Raw genomic sequence first — 19,375 nt, 5'->3', positions numbered from 1 at the left:
ATGATATCACCACCACTCACCATCTTCTTCACCAAGTTAATTCGTGTGGCCTTCCTAAATCCCCAAACTGCCCATCGAACTACAACTCCATCTTCTTTCTCTTTCCATTTGAATTTCGATCGGGAACCTTCAGGTGTAATTCGGGAAAAAGATTTTCACTTTTTAATCCAGAATTTTCCCGAATCAAAGTTAGCCCTAAAATTTCTTCCGAAAACTAATTGACTAAACCCCCGATTTCTTGAAATCAGTACACCCAAATCGGGTCGGGGGAATTGCTTCCCATTTCTGAATCTGTCCAATCCGGTCAATCGGTTGCGCGCGAAAGCATCATCTGGGTTTTGAAGGGGATTGCTGCTATATAGATTGAAGAGACGGCGGATTTCGATGAGATCATGGGAAACGATAAAACGGAGCAGGACTCGACTTCCATGTCGATCATCGAGACAGTGAATGGGTCTCACCAATTTACCATAAAGGGTTACTCGCTGGCCAAAGGTATGGGGGCGGGTAAGTGTATACAGAGCGATGTCTTCACCGTGGGGGGTTACGATTGGGCAATTTACTTCTACCCCGACGGCAAAAACCCCGAGGACAGCGCCATGTATGTCTCAGTGTTTATCGCCTTGGCCAGCGAGGGTACTGATGTTAGGGCTTTGTTCGAGTTGACGCTTGTGGATCAGAGCGGGAAAGGGAAGCACAAAGTGCACAGCCACTTCGATCGCGCGCTCGAGAGCGGGCCTTATACGTTGAAGTATAGAGGAAGCATGTGGTAATTGGTGGTTTTCTGTTCTGAATTTTGATGTTTCATTTCTGGGTTGGTTTTTGTTTACTGTGTTTGTGTTGGTTGATTGTTTAGTGAATTCTTGTTTAAGAAGGGTTTAGTGTACCCTTTTAGTTCTTTCTTGATATGTTTAGATGGCTTGCTTTGGGCGTAAGGTGGATTTGTCTGTAAGAGAGGTGAGTGTTTCGCTTGAAAAGTGTGTGGTTAATGGAAGGGGCGGGTTGATGATGATGGTAGGTGGTCTCAGGCGCTTGATTGAGGAATATGGTGGATTTTGAAAAATGGGTGATTTACCTGTGTTATTATAAGTTTAGTACTGTTTTTGATAAAACCTCATTAAACCAAAACACTTTTAATTCTTAATATGACCAATTGAGCTTGAGAATTTGAAGCTTAGTGCATAAAGCTTGTTTATCATAGTCTACATTTGATAAATGTCGTTGTGTTTACTAAACTGCTTACGATAAAGCTCATGCATATTATGCATGGTGTAGCTAATACATTTTTTTTTGGTGCGTGAGTCACTGTTATAGTTGTGAGAAGAATGAATTGATTCCTTGGTCTGCATATAATTTTGTCAGAGGAACTTTTGATGAATTTGCCAATGTAGTTTTGTTCATATTAATTGCATGGGTTAGTATATTGCATCCTCCTCCATGGGGAATTAAATCAAAACCTTGTCTTGTCTCTTTTGAAGACCTGTGCGCTTTCCCTTTTCCGGGCCTATAATCGCGAGTGAATCCTTTGTGCCCAGAAACAACTACTTCACCTGACTGGCAACCCTGGGATTCCTAGTGAAAACTATACCTTCATCTCGATCAAAGGTGGGATCCCAGATCGCTGGAAGCTTCCTATTCGCCTTTCGGGGGGTCCCCCGTTGATAGATAGGGGCAATCTCAACGTAGACAGAACCAATAACCTTTTAGATGACTCTTTCCCAGTTCAAAGCAGAGATGGGACTACTTTTATTGCAAGCAAACCGATAAACTGTCCAATTCAGTTAGTGTCAATGACCTTCCACTGAGCTTATAACTAACCCGTTCCTCACCCTACTTCAAGGACACGAGCATGCTTAAAATACATTGTGGTGTCAATTTTTGGTATTATATAGGGTCATTTTGAGTAAGTTTGGTTTTAATGTTCCAGTAACGTATGAGAAATTTATGAAATGTAATTTCATATTTCTTTATATTAATGAACTGTTGGTGCATATTTTGCGTTTAACTTAACTTCTCCAACTAATAAGTTTATATCTGTTAATGTAAAATTTGATGTAAAATTGTCTATATTTCTTCTCACCTGGGCTGTCATGCATTCCAGGGGTTACAAGCGATTCTTTAGGAGAACGACTCTTGAAACTTCTGATTACCTAAAGGACGATTGCCTTATCATGAACTGCACTGTCGGAGTTGTTAGAACTCGGCTTGAAGGACCAAAACAATATATGATTCCTGTACCACCGTCGGACATGGGTCAAGGTCTTAAAGACTTGCTAGAATCTGAAGTTGGCTGTGATGTAGTTTTCCAGGTCGGTGATGAAACGTTTAAAGCTCATAAATTGATCCTTGCTGCTCGTTCACCTGTTTTTAGAGCACAATTTTTTGGACTTGTTGGGGACCCTAACACAGATAAAGTGGCAGTAGAAGAGGTTGAGCCTTCTATCTTCAAGGTAATGCTTCTTGATGTTTTATCTGTTTTTACTGATAGAAAATCAATAAGAACAAAAAAATATTTTCTTCTATTTTCCTTCATTAGGAGTCACTAAACTAAAATGTAGTCTACCTCAAATCTTTGCTTTCCGATGTATATGAAATGGGAATTTTATGAAGGTCTACTTTCATTATGTGAAGATTTTTATGCATGCACAAATGGTTTTATTGCGAGTGAATATGTTTGCTGAAATATACTCTTGATCTTTTCCCAGGCAATGCTATTATTCATTTACACAGACAAACTTCCTGATGTACATGAAATTACGGGTTCAACATCTACATGTGCATTCACCAACATGGTGCAGCACCTGCTGGCCGTTGCTGACCTCTATAATTTAGATCGGCTGAAGCTATTATGTGAATCGAAGTTGTGTGAGGAACTTAATGCTGACAGTGTGGCTACAACACTTGCACTAGCTGAGCAGCATCAGTGTTCCCAGCTTAAATCAGTCTGCTTGAAATTTGCTGCATCTCCAACAAACTTGGGAGGTGCGTGTTGCCCGTAGAAACTGAACGGTGCAAATTTCAGGTTATTTCAAATTCAGTTTTCTGAATCTAGAATCTGTGGAAGTATACTTGATAGCACCTCATACATGTGTAGCTCATTGAAGATGCTTTTTAAAATTCTAAATCTTCTGTGTGGTGTCTTTCTTCGGGCTTCAGCAGTGAAATACATTTGGGGCATCATCATTAAATCTTAGAAGAAGATATAAATGATAAAGAGGCCTTCATATGGAACAAAAGGGATTTTTTATGAGGGATTTGTTGTACTTCTTGTAGGAGACTAGGAGCAGTGAATAGCTTTGCATCAAATAGCTTCAGCATGGAAGGGATGGGAATGGGGTGGGATGCAATGCTGTGGGTTTTTTAATTTCCATCTTTGCCCCATTAGTGATGGGCTGAGGATGACTTGAGAGATAAAAATTCAGGGAGAAAGCACGATGGTATTCGTGGGGTTGAATATGTTTGTTTATTTTTGTTTTATTAGGAACTTTAGAAGAACAAAATTTAAATATCATTAAAAATATTTGATAAATAAGCTATATTTCAGCAACAAATGTAAATTTATGCATTTATAGAAGCTAAAGTATGATATACAAGATACACTTAAGTTTGAGGTATATTTGAAGCGAGGTTGGGTGACAAAATGCTATCTCTGTCTTATTACCTCCTTTTGGGAATTCCCTGGTGGTTTAGGGGTGAGACAGATAAAACCTGTTGGGGTGGGCCATCCCGACTCTAGCAAATGTCTTAAGTAGGGTTAAAAATAGTTGGTCTGAGAATTAATAAATAATTATTAAGCCTGTTAGAGTCCAGTTTGAGAACTTTGTTAGGTTTTGTTTGAGAGATGTTGAAGAGGGAGAAAAGAATGAAAAAGGAAGGAGGTTAAGAATTTAACTTTCTTGGGAGGTTGATATAGTGGAAGAGATATATTTCACCTTATTTCTGCTCTGAAGTGCCAAAAATTGGGGAAAATGGATGGTTAGTGAATGGAAGTAATTATTATAAATTGTTCATTATTGAATTTTTTATAGACAATTTTTAGGCATAGAAAAATTTCCATTCTTTCCGATGCCTTTTCTGAAGTATGAGAATGTTTCATTGTCATTTTTGTTCGTCTTTTACTAAAGAACAAATATGTTTTACATTCCATTCTATCCCATTTCGTTGCATGCTCTCTCATCTCTATATTCGAAACAAAACTCTAAGTTACTATTTTCCCATTTAGTTGTCTGTTGGAGTTGATTCTTGTATAATATGCAATAGAGTTTCCAATTGTTTGTGCCCTTCTAGCCTTGCTAACCCCTCTTTCATTTTTACATTTCTAATCATTTTGCCTTGTTTTTAGTTGTTAGAATGAGTACTATTCTATTGAATTATAGCTGAACTGTTGTATTCGTTCTTATAAAATTGCATCTGGTATCATCTCCCTGACAAATTACTTAGTCCTGTGTTTTACCTTGTAAGTTTAGTATATTTCATCTTGAAAGTTTTCTTTCCAATTGTTGACCTCGTATATGTCAATTTGTTGGTGTTTTGATGTATTTCTAGAATTATTATTAAAGCTCTAGAAATGTTCAAGACTTGGTACCACTTGAAATAGATTCTTCAATATTTGATGCAACGATTCCCTAACTAAGAATGATATGCTAGAACCTCTTTTTCGGAAGATTTTATATGGCTGGCTTCTGCTTGCTTGTTTTTGTTGTTGCCTAAAGACCTCATATTCCAGGAGTTGTTATTTCCACCTTGTAATTTGGATTTCATGGGAATGATGCTTGGATTTGTGGTCACATGGTCCATTGAAATTATGCCGTGGATGAATGTACAATACACATTTGTATCTAATTTGATAGAAATACATATTTGCGAAAATTTGAATGTTCTTTGATGCCCTAGAGCCATAGGTACTCTTTCATCTTTGAAAATGCTATTGAAGTGCTGAGAAGAACCTTGATATTTAATCTGGGTTACAAGAAAAGTCATTGTTCTGGATACCTGATTACAACCCTGTAGTGGGTTTCTAGTCCAGATTGTGTCATGGATGTGTTAACAAAATTGGTTTTTCAAAAATGAAAGTGTCTGTGCATGTTTTTATAGGATTTCTTTTTATATGGGCATGGAGGATGAATATGTTATCCAAATTGTTCAATCCCACCCCTTCTCTACAATTGTGGTGTCATCTTGGGTAATGGTTTTGATCAAGATTTTCGAGAATTTGGCTTTACAGAGGGCGTGGTGCTTGAGCATGTTTGTTTATACCAGTAAAAAGACTGCAGGTTCTAACAAACTGCTTAATTGTGGGCAAGGGAATTCTTTTTTCTTACAGGATTGGAATATTTAGTTGCCGTTAGAGATTATATGTGCTGCTTTTTATAATAACTGCTACATTTCCATTGAAAAGTTGACATTAGTATGTGTCATCATGTTTTTCAGCCGTAATGCAGTCAGAAGGATTCAGACACTTGGAAGAGAGCTGCCCAACGTTGTTGTCTGAGATGCTAAAGACATTTGCGTCAGGTGATGAAAACTCAAACACACAATCAAGCAGGAAAAGGAGTGGCAGCAGTGTATTTGGGCTTGACATTGCCACAGATGGGGCTGTTGCGGAATCTGCTAATCCCAATGGCAGGCGTTTGAGAAGGAGATTTTAGGATATCCAGCTTGCAGCTACATTCAAGGGTCATAAACAAGAAATGCATCTCACTTCAAAATGTATTAACATATTGCATGTCAATGTTTCGAATTGCTAATGCCAATCCTTTTTGCATCAGTTTGTCCTTGTATAAAGCTGCTGTTTTTCCTTGAGGGTAATTTCTCATATCTACTTCACATATGATTTACTTTTATCAAGGAAAAAGCTGGGCAATATCTCAGGTCAGTAAAGTTTAGGAGCTGTGTGTTAGGATTTGATAGCATAAAACAAGCCTGCCCAAACCAGGAGCAAGTTAAGGAAAAATAGAGGGGATCATTGCTTTCTGTGCATCACAGCTTGTAGCCATTGCCCTACGCACATTACAGCTTGTAGTCACTGCCTTCTGCACACCGGAGCTTGTAGTATTTCAGGTAGTGCTATCATACAAAACATTTGCAATGAAGGTTGAATTTGTTAAACGTGTTAGGAATGTTTTGTAAATCATGTATGGATACTGCAGAGGGACTTATTTTAGTTTCAAAGTACAAACCTTGACTGGTATGTTGTTATGTGGTGCGTGCAATGGAAGGTGAATGTTTCTTCTTTCTTTTCCCTTAAATTTTCGTGGGAGAGACATTTGAAGTAGTAGATAATGATATGGAGGTGGTGGTCACTTGAGGATTTGTGCCTTTAACTGGAAGGCCTTTTTTTTTTTTTTTTTTTTTTTTTTGCTGCTTTCTAACATATTAAATGCTTCTTGAGGCTATAAAGAATGATTTTTTTATTTATAAAGTTTACATATATTTGAACTTGGGAAACTCGAAATGCTTCAAAGAATCTCACTCTAGTATTAAGTGTGAAAGAACAAGCCAGTTGTTGCCCAACTTCTAGTGAATTGAGGCAATGGCCTGGTAATCCCTCTATCTCTCTCTCTCTCTCTCTCTCTCTCTCTATATATATATATATATATATATATACATACTTAGACACACACATATATATACATATACATGTGTATTTTACCTCACACTTAAATTTTTTTTAAGCTCTGGGTGGAATCCTCGTGAAGCTTATTTAACTAACTAATTAACAAATACTATTGATTTTATGCAAAATCCTGAAGATTTGTGTACTCAGATTCGGCTTGAACTGTACTGTACATCCACGAACAAGCTGCAAGTAGAAGACCATTTATGCTATGCGCTAATTGTATTTTATACATATTACTGATGACCGTTTGTTAATTTTAAAATTTATATTCTCATTTATTTTGGTTCCAAATAATTAAAATATGTTTGCATTGATATTTTATTACTACCATTACAAAAGAAAATACAATAACAATTGGTTCGTATTTTACTTTTGCCAAAAAAAAAAATAATAATAATAAATAGAAAACAAAATATATAGTGAAGATTTTAATAGAATGAATAGTTTAATTTTTGTATTAAATTTTAAGTTACATATTTCTTAACAAATGTATTAAACCAAATAAAACCTTACAAAATTAATTTATTTAAAGAGCTCAATGGATTCCTCACGACGCCAATACATATACATCCATGTATGTATATCTCCTCGAGTATCATAAATACTTTTACTCGTAATTTTAATCATTTGACACAAAATATAGATTTCTTTAATTCCTTTAATTACTATACTTATGCAAAGATACATTAAGGTCAATATATACACGAAATATGCATATTAAACATAGTTACCTAAGCTCAGACCATATATATATATATATGTGTGTGTGTGTGTGCATATCAGCTAATGATACTTAACATAGCTAAAAACCTTATATAACACACCAAAAACACACATTACAGTAAATACATACATATACACATACATATATATATATATATATGTAGGTATATGTGCCTATAGGTTAGGCATGGTACCCTAGTGCTCGATATAGGAAAGAAGCTAGTCCTCCAATTACACTACTTTTGTTCTGTGAAACAGAAGATGAGTCTTCTTCAAAGTTCTTCAGATTACGGGAATTTCCAGAAGAGCTGGTAATTATTAACTCGTGTTCACGGATATCTTCGTCGTCGTCATCATGTTTGGGCCAGAGAAAAGCTCCCATGGCGAAGTCTTTCTTGTAAGCTAAATCGCCATGAACGGGCAATCCATACTCCGAAAGAAGCCTGTCGAGTTGCCATTCCGCCATGGCTTCATACTCCTGCTTGGTGTATCTTGGATAGTGAAGAGGCATCTTGAAGAAGTTGCAGAAGTACTCACTGGATTCCTTTTTCTTTTCATCATCACTGAGCATCACCACCATGTTTTAGTTTTTAAGGGTTTAAACCCTTCAAAGCCCTAGAAAAGAACTAATAAGAACTAAATAGCTCTTAAAATGATTAGCTATAAATCAAAAGTCACACACACACACATATATACATGGATGTGTGTATTGATATATGTGTCTATGTACTATGGATGTATTTTAAAAAAATCCAAAAAAGGAATTACTCTATAGATCTCACATTAATTTGCTAGCTACTGTATTTATATCAATATAGTCTAATAAAAATCATAATCTATTAATTGTTTTGATTTTCTACCAAATCAGTAACTATAAAAATGTAACACTATATTAGTGTTTGTCCATTAAATTGAGGCAGTTAATAATATATAAATATATATATATGCACACACATATTGTTAACTATATGAAAAATTAATTTAGAATAATGTTAATTAATAAATTATAATTTTTCAAGAAAATTAAATATTAATTATGTTAAAATAATTTTTGTACAATAAATTAGATTTTATCTATCAATATATTATATGTGTATAAAGTTATGATATACAAAATTTATGACGTATGTAGTTGAAGAAATAGATATCATATTGATTTTTATTATTGTACTTTAAAGAAATTAAAATAAAAAATTTATAACGCAAGTCGGTTTTCCAAAATTAATTTATTTTGATTTCATGAAGGCTTATAGCACTCCACGTGTATATACACACACACACATATATATATATATATATATGAACATATAATAACTAAATTGCTGGCATCATGTCTATTATCATACACTTTTGTTTGTTTTACAGTAATAATTTTGTTTCCTACTTATATAAAAAGAAGAACCTCAATTTAGATTCCTTCTTGGTGTCAATGTGAAGTTATCTCTATTGCTAACTTCCAAAATGTAAACTATATGTATATACGAATGGACACATACATATGTATACAACCATCTTCTTGTTTTTTCTTAAGTAATAAAAAATTCAATAACTTAGAAGTTATATATATATATGCTATAATCAAGTAAAGAGTGGCTAAAAGAAAATGTCTAGTTGATATTAATCTAATCTTATTACGATAATTAAGAATTCAACTTAAATAATCTATTTTGTTAGGCGAACTAGTCTAACTCAATTTATTTATTTATATATATAAGTGTGTATATATATATATATAAGTAACTATATTCCATAAGTGAAATTTTTGCAGCAATATGCACTAAATCAATTCATTCATAAGACATGTAAACTTCTTGACCCTCCATAATAAATAACCTGGCTGGTTTACATGCACACACACACACACATATATATATATATATTGTGTATATATCATTGGGGTTTGTTTGTGTTCATTCATAAAAATCAAGAGGTGATATTTGATGTTTCCAACAACCCGAACATGACATTTTCAGACCAAAACAAATAAATAAATACATGGTTTTGCGGTAGTCAATTAACTATAATTCGTTCTGCATTATTCACTTATATTATCAACTTCTGACCCCATCAAATGATTAATTATTTATCAAAATTAATATAAATAATACAAAATCAATATTCTAATTTTATGACGAAATAATTTATAAATTTAAATTAATACCCAGAAAAATATTTAAAATAAATTAATAAGTGGAATTAATAATCAATATTCAATTATTGTAGATTTTATTGGATTTCCTAATTTCTAATCTGCGGCTTAAATGGTAAGGTTTGTGTTTGTCGTATCCCTCGTGGTTCTTATAAACCCACCACCAATCACCAGCGTGCCTTTGCACTTTTCCAAATATATACACACACACGTGTGCATGGTTCATGCAATATTAATTTTTATGTTTTCTTTAATAAAAATTTATATATTTATAATAAAAACACAAACATATGGGTAAATGGAATTATTAATTATTTAATTAAGTGATAATTGATAAATAATTTTTTGGAATTTAAATATTATTGGTTTGTTTTCGTGTGGAAGAAAAAGATCCTTTTTCTTATTTATTTATTTATATATGGTACTAATCCTACCCCCATTGTTTGTTCCAAATCATGGCAGAGGTTTACACACGAGCAACGTGTTGCAACTGTGCCCACCTAATCTTAGCGGCCCAACATGTTGACTTTCTTATGGTCCCTTTAAATCCCGAGATCAACCACTCGTTTATGGGCCCCAACTTTAATCATTGGGCCTCAATTATCAGCCTCACGATCGGCTAATCTAAAACACTGAGCCCACTAACGATCTACCAAATGATCATGGGCCCTCCTTAGTACTCAATCATTGGGCCTTGATCTTGACCGCACGATCGCCCCTATCATCATTTTATCTATAATGGAATTAGCCCATCCAGATCCCTAGACCCCACCATGGGCCCGCTTTAAATAATTCTGACACGTGTCTCTTCAGACGCGTCCATGTTCGTGTTGATTAAAGCCTAAATTTAAATCCACCAAGGTTCGTTACTTGTCTAATGTAACTTGTTTTAAATTTTACACTCTGATTTTTTTTTTATAAATTATAATTTTTTTTAATTATTTAATTATTAGTTTTATCAAGATATTAATTTTCAAATAATCATGTAAGATCCATTTTATTTAAAAGGGTATAAATATATAAGTTTATCCAATTTTAAATGAAATTGTTTTTCATTATTTTTTTAATACATTTTTAATTTTAACTAAAATTTATAATGAACTTACGATATAGTAATTTTCAAATAACCCTGTAAAATTTATATCATTTTAAAACGGTACGGGTAATATAAATTTATTTAATTTTAAATTATTATTTTTTTAATTAGTAAACGTAACACTTTAAAAATAAGGAAATTCCCGTTAAATATATACCACACTAACATTTTTAATAATATGTATAAATTCTATTATTGGGTACGGATCCGTAAAACTAAAAACTACCCATAACCTTTGGGCCTCATCATCTCATCTCACATCAATTTTTATATTTGTCTCTTCCCCTAACCCACCACCATGTTTGGGATTAGAAGAAATCTGAACCCAAACGAATAATTGAGTATTCCGGAATAATTCAATCCATGTGCCGAGATAGGTTTATCCTTTGACAATTTAAAGAGTTCACATCCCATAATAGAATTACTATTTATAGAAATTTAATGAATTTTTTTTTATCATAATAAAACATATCACATATATATATATATATATATATTAAGTAGATTTAACAATAAAATTAGTTAGCTTTGCAATCCTTTAAACCTACAAACATCTTGAGTTATTATTTATGATTTCATATGTCACTTTCATGAAATTAAAGTTATATTATCTATAATTTAAGACTGAAATTAAAAACATGTAAAAGAAAAATAATTATTGTATGTATCTCAATAAATAAAAATATAAAGATCAATTAAAATTTAAAATAATATTTACAATAGGATGACGAATAAATTTAAAATAATTATTTTTTAAAACTTATTTTATAAGTCTCTAAATCTGTGCATTATATTATCAAAATATTTATTTAAATATATAATTTATAAATATATATTTTTTTCATAAAATTATTTATAACCACTCGATTCTCCGATCATATTTCTTATTGTAATTTACTATTAAATTGGTTATTTATCCTTTTATATTTAAATTATTTTTGCTTTGATTTGCATATTTATATTAACATGCAAATTCGAACTTATAATCTATACCAATTCCAATTGGAGATAAAGCATGAAAAATAAAGCCACAAAAAGCATACCCATTAAGAATTTTAGCCACTTGAAGCGTTAAAATACTTGTAAATTAAATTTGTGATTCCATCAAACTTAAAAATATATTGTTTATACTAATATTTCAACTAGTTACATACTATTTCACCAATGCTCACAAATTTTTTTTTTCTCAAATATTATGTAGAAATAACATGGGTTTTTGAAAACATAAAAAAATAAATACATCTTCAAAAATTTCAGGATAAAAAAAAAATAAAAAAATATAAAAGAGATAAATAAAATTAATTTTAAATTAAAAATATGATTTGATAGATTTAAATATCTTTATATCTTTTTAATTGCAATACAATTTATATAGTGCAAAAAAAAAAGATATAAAGATTTTACTTTTTCTGAACAAAAATTAACAATTATGTGTCCGTTTGTACGTTTGTATTTATATATATATGTATGCATGTATATATATTTTAAGTCTTCACTGCTTTTTGGAATGTGACAAATCAATGAGTATTATTGACAAATTTGAGTATTCCTTTTTCTTATTAAATTATAAAACATATGTGGTCTGAATTTAAATGTTGATTAAGAAAATAAAAATGTCGGTGAGCTAATCACGAGATTTTCCAATCATAAAATATTTAACCAAAAAAAAAAGTCAACAGTCAAATTGGATTTAATACATTAACAACATATTAATCACCCTAATTTCACTAATTATTTAATCACCCTTTAAAAATTTTATTTACATCGCATTTGGTTCGTAATCTGGCCGCCATCTAAATTCCAATTTTTATTTTCATTAAAAAAATTTAATTCATTGGTCAAAAAACTACTCATGCATCAAAAGAGCCCCCACAGATGACGTGGCAACCTTTGGGAGCTAATATTAGCCTCTAGAATTGACACGTGGCAGGAACAATGATTGGGCATCGAAAGAGAAGCGAAAACGTGGCGGAATATTATGCGTACGCGACAGCCACTATGGGAAGGCAAAAGCTTTAAGACTGCCTGACCTTCCAGAAACTTCCCGTGAACTCCTGGCTAGAATTTGCTGAGCGTTCTAGCGGCCGGCAGAGAGCCACGTGTCCTAACATGCCACGTCATCATCCTACGTGGTACCCTCCATTTCCCTGAAAATGATACGCCCCAACTCCTCTTATTTAATTAATTTCGACTTATTTATTTATTTATTATTCCACCGAAAATTAGGGCACTTCCTCTCTCTCCCACAAAGCTCGCAGTCGCAAACACATTTGCACGCTCAAAACGCACAACACATACAAACAGAGAGGACGACTAATCTATACTCTGAACAATTTCCTTTTCCTTTCCTTTCTTTTCCTTGTCCTTTTCTTCTTGTCTCTTTGGTGCTCTGAGGCAGAGATGAATGGGGAAGGAGGAGAAGGAGACGAGGGAGTGAAGATGGAGGTGGAACCAAAGGGGAGAGTGGTCTTCATGTGGGGGTACCTCCCGGGAGCTTTGCCGCAAAGAGCGCCGCTTTTATCGCCGGTTATCGTCGGCCTTCCGGCGTCGATTGGAGCCTCGTGGAGAGACGTTTGTGGTGGTGGTTGCGGATTCGCCATGGCCATTGCCGGTGTTGTTTCTTTGCTTTTTAGCATCTGTTTCGATTTTTGTGTTTTGTTTTCCCCTCTCTTAATTCTATTTTTTGAAAAATATTCCCCTTGTTTTCATCGGCATTGGATTTGGGGAAATGGGAGTAAAGTAAACAAGTTCTTTTTTCTTTTTTGTGTTCGCACTTGCGAGCTGTTTGGTTGTCAAGAAAATGTGGGAAATTAACCGAAATAATATTTTTCATAACGTGCTCTTGTGTTGTTTCGGTTTCCAAGTGATGATATCACCTCTTCACTGATTTAAGCTCAAATTTTTTAATGGTGTCTCTGTTTTATTCGTTCAAGTTACAGGAAAACATTTGATTCGTAAAACATGCTAAGATGTTCAGATTTCGAATTTGTTCTGTTTTTTCTACTTCTCCAAAGATATTCTTTATAATGCTGTATACTCATTTTTGGTATTTGTAAATCAGATTCGGGGAAGCTTATAACATGGGGTTCAACAGATGATCTTGGTCAAAGCTATGTGACGTCTGGGAAGCATGGGGTAGCGTCCAACTGTGTTCTACTTCTGTAATTCTTTCCGGAGATATGAGTGAATTCTTCATAAAACTGACCTACATTTTTCTTTCCTGCTCTATCACTTGTTAAAGGAAACTCCAGAGCCTTTCCCTCTTCCTACTGAAGCTTCTATAGTAAAAGCTGCGGCAGGGTGGGCGCATTGTGTTGCAGTTACTGGTATTACTCATTCCTTTTGAACTGAAGAAATAGGATTTGCGTGTGTTCTGAGTAGCTTTTGGTATTTGAACTGAAGGATGTGGATTTTAACTTAGAGTCTAGGTCTTTGAAATGGGGTGGAAAAGTACAAAAGCTTGACCAAGTAAAATCTGATGATGGACTGTTTTCTTCAAAGTATAAGGGTGTTCAAAATTCATTTCTCTGGGGACTTGTTCAAGAAGTAGCACCTTTAGAATAATGATTGGCCAAAAAAGAAACGTCACTAATATCTTCATGCATCTAGTTCATCTATGTCACTTGTTTCTTAGCTTAAACTCACAGGTTAAGTGTCTCTCGTATTGAAAATACAGACAGAGGAGAGGTTTATACATGGGGATGGAAAGAGTGTATTCCCTCTGGAAAAGTATTTGGAGATCCTTCTGTAGGAGGAAGCCTGGAAAAGGATATATTTGAAAGACAGAGTTCATTTTTGGCAGATCAAGGTTTGGCTGCTTCAATCTGTCAAACATATAGATTGCATTAGCTTGCTTCAGATTAGGTGACAATCGATGGCTATTTTGCAGCGAGTCCTCGCCCTCAAGGTTCAAGATCCAGTGGTGCATCCTTGTCTGGTGTAGACAGTAGAGTGAGTGGAGAAGAAAGCACAAAAAGAAGAAGAGTATCATCAGTAAAACAAGCGGCTGAGAGCTCATCATCTGGGGATGAAACTCTGTCAGCTTTGCCTTGTCTTGTAACATTAAATCCAGGAGTGAGGATTGTTACTGTTGCTGCTGGTGGGCGCCATACTCTTGCACTGTCAGGTACGTAGCGTGGTTATGCCACATATCCGCTAATGCATGCGTTAAAGCTGAAACCTTGTATGTAAAACCTGAAAATCTATGTATTCTAATTTTTCTAAAGTTTCAGATATAGGACAGGTGTGGGGTTGGGGATATGGGGGTGAGGGGCAGCTTGGGTTGGGTTCTCGGATACGAATGGTGTCCTCTCCTCATCCAGTGCCTTGTATTGAATCTTCCACTTACATTAAAGATAGATCTGTGGCATTTTCCCGGGGAAGCATGAGTTCAGAAGGACAGACTTTTAGAGTCCCTGGAAGTTATGTAAAGGGAATTGCATGTGGAGGGCGGCATAGTGCTGTAATCACAGGTATGCCATCTATGGCGCTATGTTTTATTTGGAATTTTCAGTCACTTAGAATAAAAGAAAAACTGTTAAAGTTCTTGCATATTATTGTCCAAGGAAACATTTTTATGCCCTCCCTACTCTCTACCAGATAGCAAGCTGGATTTGAATGGAACTGCTCAAGAATAATTGAGCACTTGATGAGTGACTTTGAGATTGTAGGACCGTAAACCCATAACCAAAGTATGAAAAGCAAAATGATAAGATTCTATTTTATGCTAAAAATTGTGAAGGCCTGCAAATTAAGGAAGAGGAACAGAAGTCTTAGAACACAAGTGTCATTTTTGTATAACTAAAAATGGGAAAGGCATAAATATAAGTAATTCCTAAGTTGACGGCTAAAACATAGAAAAGCCATTTGAAACTGTGCTCAGCACACGGAAAATACCTATCTTTTGAGCCTGCTTGTCTGTTTCCCATGTATCTGATTTATGGTGCTAATGCTCACATTCGTATGGAGAACTGCACACTCTTGTATGTATTAGTTGAGTTCTGTCTGGTTTATTATGATAAACAAATTAGTCGAAAATGACCAAGAGAATATCCTACATCATTTAAGTAACATTAGTTACACATCAACAAAGGTCATTACTTTCTCCCCCAACCCTCCCCTCGGTTACAGAGAAATTAAGCAGTCAAACTGCCAGCAATCCGATTCAGCCTTTGAAGGGGCAAAGACATCATATTTTATATCTTATTGGTTTTGTGGGCACCAAAGAGTGCTGGTGCTAGAAGGATTTACCCTTTTTGGTCAATCGGGTGAAGTCTGTTTTGGTCACTGAGCTATGACTAGTCTATGAGGGAGAACTGAAAGGTATATTATGTCTCTGAAACTTGTGAATTAAAATATTGGATGACGAGTATGTATGATATGTCATGTAGTATAGCCAAGTTATTTACATCCTTTTCTTGTTTATTTTTCTCTCTCATATATGACCACCCTCTGCATTTATTGACGTGAACATTTCTGTGACAAATTTCTTGCATGAACAGATGCGGGAGTGCTGCTTACATTTGGTTGGGGACTCTATGGACAGGTGAGTTACCACAGAGCACTAAGCTCCATGCAGAGCATATTCTCTCAGTCATTTGTTTTCTTGGAAGAACCAAGCAGGCTTACTATTTTTCCTTTCAAAAATTCATAAACTTAGTTAATTCCATTCTGCGCATTAGCCCGTGTTGGTGGATCCATATCCAATTTTTGATCTGAGTTTGGGAGTTATTTTTAGCATCACTAAATGGTATGTATTAAGCATCTCCACTCTTTAGTAATCATGATAGATTCCACTTGAAAGAGAATCAATGTAAAACTAAAAAAGACTGCATATATGAAACAACAAATTTGGAATCAATTCTATATATTTTATGATTAATTGTTTAAATTAGAAATGGTTCTTTTCTGCAATCTTGGGTTAACACATTAGTTTATCTGTTATTATTCCTAGAATGGCAGATTACAACTTTTAACCACAAAAATATTCATTGTAGCCTAGACAATAAAAGATTCAACTTTTCAGCTTTTTAATCATGGCACTCATAAAAGCTCTTTCAGCTTGGGAAATTTCCGGGAGTCAGGTTCTCTCATTTTACCTCCTTTATTGTGTCCATTACCTGTTTGTAAGGAATGGGATGTTGGAGAACTATCACCTCAAGTCGCTGGATTCATCTATTCTTTATCACTTTTCCCTGAGTTCCCGAGGAATTATTCATGCATAATTTTTTATTTGGTGAAATAAAGAACCTTTTACGAGGCTGCTGAATGACACTCCACAAATTGCATCCTTAAATTTTCATGCACAGAACGAGGCTGAGCAGTTCTCTCCTTGTGCTCCAAGTCTATTGAATTTGTTTCAGCTTTTAGTACAAGTGACATGAAGAATAAGGCATAATAAGTTTCTTATTCAATTTATGTGATCCAGGGAAGCTTTTATCTTCACAAGTTTATGTCCATTTGAATTCTTGATTACTGAAATCCAATTATTATGGTTTCAAATTTATGTAATCTCGCTTCTCTGAAACATAGGATATAGCTTTAGCTCGATCTTCAACATTTCAATCATTATATCGAATCCCTGAGACTCGTTGAGTTTCAACTATTAACTGTTCTTCAGCATCGACATGTAGGTAAAGTAGAAATGATGGAGAAAAAAGCACAGTAGATGTTCAAGATGAAGTTCATCTAAGAAAGGATAATCAACTCTGGTCCTTTTTCAATTATTGCTGCAATTATCTTGGCTGCTGCTTGTTTTAATAATCATCATAAAGGACTAAATTGGTTTTCTTATTGATCTGCCAAGTGTGGGCAAGGGAGTACAGATGACGAATTAAGTCCGACTTGTGCATCTTCATTACTGGGCATCAGGATACAGGGAGTTGCTGCAGGACTATGGCACACTGTTTGCCTTTCTGCTGATGGTGATGTGTATGCTTTTGGAGGAAATCAGTTTGGGCAGTTGGGAGTTGGCAGTGATCAAGCAGAGGTGAAGTCTAATTTACTTTGCCCCCTGTTTTCTGAAATATAATAGGTAACATGATTATTATTGCAAGTAGTGTTTTACTTGTGAGAAGATATGTGCTAATCCAAAGACTGAATTTGGGATCATCAGTATTTAGTCTAATGCTGTGCCATTAACATACTCTCAATGTTCATAACTTTCTGCAATTAACTTAAGTACTTTTGGATCTCTAAATCAGACTCTTCCCAGGCTTTTGGAGTCCCCAAGTTTGGAGAGTTCGCACGTAAAAATTGTCTCTTGTGGGGCACGTCACAGTGCGGTTGTCACTGGTATGTACTTGATGCATATATGAATGTCCAAAACATTTGCATTCACTCAGTTGTAAGGTTAAAGGCAGTTTCTAGAAATTCTCTTTGTTCAATGCCTCAGACGAATATGTTAGATGTTTTGGAGTGTCAAAAGTGGAGAGAACACTACGTGGCTCTGTTATAAATGGATCATTTTAGCAATGGAATATGCACAATAAGAATTTGAAAAATATCAGTTGGTGATTATTGGGGTAGGGGTTTCAAGTACATGATTAATAGGCTTTTAAATCGGTGGAAGATGAACTCTTACTTTCCAATGATGGAAGAAACCTCTCACCAGGTTTTGTATGAACATGATGCTTAGGATATTGTTTATCTATACTCTTGTTCATATCATAGATCCAGAGCAGATTTAGTCAAGCAACTCACTTTCTGCTTTTGTTGCTTGCAGATGATGGGAAAGTGTTTTGCTGGGGATGGAACAAATACGGTCAGGTACTTTCTCAAATCCATGTTTAAAATGATCTCATTTCGATGATTTATGTTAGTTGATTGGTAGCTTGAGGTTGAAATAGCAATATGATACTGAGATGTTTTAAGGCCTCAGCATATCTGGCATAACTCAACTTATAATTTAAGGATCCATGAAACAGCTTGGTTTGGGAGATGTTATTGATCGCAACATTCCATCTCAAGTTACCATCGAGGGTTTAATCCCTAAAACCGTTGCATGTGGCTGGTGGCATACATTGCTTCTGGCTGAATCGCCCACTTGAGTGCCGTACTTCTCCATGCCTTGGCACAATTTTGATAGCTTAGCAGGTGCATTTTATCTTCAGCAGTATAAGTCATATGTATATGTACATACAATAGCCAGTATGCTTACATGTGTGCATGCTCCCCATTCTTTCACCGCTGAAGTTACTGTAATAAGCCCATCCACTAACACCATTATGATTATCTTCCAATATGTAGAAATGCTTTGTGTATATTTTGTGTTAGATGTATAATTGGAACTGGGTGATTGAGTATTGTAATCTGATACCTTCAAGTAGTTAGTTGGCCATGATAGGAGTGGATTAACTATGCATATATGATTAGAATCACCTATGCATACGTATGTGTGCTTGTATATATATATATATATATATATTCATATGTATACATTTGTTTAAGAATAGTAGAGGTATTCGGGGGATAATGTGTGAACGGACCGGTTGCTTAATTTGAAAAGGAATAAAAAAGTTGAAGGGGGGAAAAGTTGAATTTGTGCAATCGGTCCTAACACACACAAACGGGGGTCGGCCTTGTCTTCCTTTGCCTTCAATTCAAAAATAAACAGTTGGCTGGCTGCCTGCGGATAATGATGGAAATGTATTAATAATAAAATCAAAATATATATTTTAAATTTGAAGTATTCATTAAATCCTTAAAAAATTCAATTTAAATCCTGTGCGACATGCATGACGTAATAATAACGCCATTAAAATGAGATTGGGAAAAGAAAATTCACCAG

General features: G+C 34.6%; 3 protein-coding genes across 6 annotated transcripts; 2 read left to right on the top strand and 1 right to left on the bottom strand.

Moving 5' to 3' along the window:
* Positions 1–14: 14 nt before the first annotated feature.
* Positions 15–6,232, top strand: BPM3 (BTB/POZ/MATH-domains containing protein). Of its 2 annotated transcripts, none has more exons than XM_022048273.2 (4): positions 15–769; positions 2,102–2,450; positions 2,706–2,982; positions 5,431–6,232. In XM_022048273.2, the coding sequence occupies exons 1-4, from the start codon at positions 393–395 to the stop codon at positions 5,646–5,648; spliced, it is 1,221 nt and encodes a 406-aa protein (XP_021903965.1). In that variant the 5' UTR covers positions 15–392; the 3' UTR covers positions 5,649–6,232. The 2 variants fall into 2 exon arrangements, with proteins under 2 accessions (XP_021903965.1, XP_021903966.1); XM_022048274.2 differs by having other exon boundaries at positions 2,706–3,022.
* A 1,004-nt stretch (positions 6,233–7,236) lies between these two features.
* On the bottom strand, positions 7,237–8,029 carry LOC148268690 (uncharacterized). Its single transcript, XM_088212897.1, has one exon. It carries the CDS (start codon positions 7,920–7,922, stop codon positions 7,524–7,526), a length of 399 nt encoding a protein of 132 aa, XP_088069023.1. The 5' UTR covers positions 7,923–8,029; the 3' UTR covers positions 7,237–7,523.
* Positions 8,030–12,788: 4,759 nt separating this feature from the next.
* Positions 12,789–18,896, top strand: LOC110819214 (ultraviolet-B receptor UVR8-like). 3 transcript variants are annotated; one of them, XM_022048335.2, is made up of 11 exons: positions 12,790–13,198; positions 13,649–13,722; positions 13,829–13,913; positions 14,264–14,395; positions 14,477–14,713; positions 14,820–15,059; positions 16,089–16,132; positions 17,393–17,575; positions 17,790–17,880; positions 18,311–18,354; positions 18,513–18,896. In XM_022048335.2, the coding sequence occupies exons 1-11, from the start codon at positions 12,988–12,990 to the stop codon at positions 18,633–18,635; spliced, it is 1,464 nt and encodes a 487-aa protein (XP_021904027.2). In that variant the 5' UTR covers positions 12,790–12,987; the 3' UTR covers positions 18,636–18,896. The 3 variants fall into 3 exon arrangements, with proteins under 3 accessions (XP_021904028.1, XP_021904027.2, XP_021904026.2); XM_022048334.2 differs by having other exon boundaries at positions 14,814–15,059; XM_022048336.2 differs by lacking the exon at positions 18,513–18,896 and having other exon boundaries at positions 12,789–13,198; positions 14,814–15,059; positions 17,801–17,880; positions 18,311–18,353.
* Positions 18,897–19,375: the final 479 nt, after the last annotated feature.

Source organism: Carica papaya, chromosome 2, assembly GCF_054855325.1.
Source record: "Carica papaya isolate Zhongbai chromosome 2, ASM5485532v1, whole genome shotgun sequence".
NCBI lineage: Eukaryota > Viridiplantae > Streptophyta > Magnoliopsida > Brassicales > Caricaceae > Carica > Carica papaya.
Note: the sequence above shows the minus strand (reverse complement) of the source record. Positions and strands in the feature narration are given on the sequence as shown.

Coding starts and splice junctions, on each gene's coding strand:
- BPM3 (XM_022048273.2), top strand. CDS start 393: ATGGGAAACGATAAAACGGAGCAGGACTCGACTTCCATGTCGATCATC. Junction 770..2,101: donor AAGTATAGAGGAAGCATGTG/GTAATTGGTGGT, acceptor CATGCATTCCAG/GGGTTACAAGCGATTCTTTA. Junction 2,451..2,705: donor TTGAGCCTTCTATCTTCAAG/GTAATGCTTCTT, acceptor ATCTTTTCCCAG/GCAATGCTATTATTCATTTA.
- LOC148268690 (XM_088212897.1), bottom strand. CDS start 7,922: ATGGTGGTGATGCTCAGTGATGATGAAAAGAAAAAGGAATCCAGTGAG.
- LOC110819214 (XM_022048334.2), top strand. CDS start 12,988: ATGAATGGGGAAGGAGGAGAAGGAGACGAGGGAGTGAAGATGGAGGTG. Junction 13,199..13,648: donor ATTCGCCATGGCCATTGCCG/GTGTTGTTTCTT, acceptor TTTGTAAATCAG/ATTCGGGGAAGCTTATAACA. Junction 14,714..14,813: donor CCATACTCTTGCACTGTCAG/GTACGTAGCGTG, acceptor ATTTTTCTAAAG/TTTCAGATATAGGACAGGTG.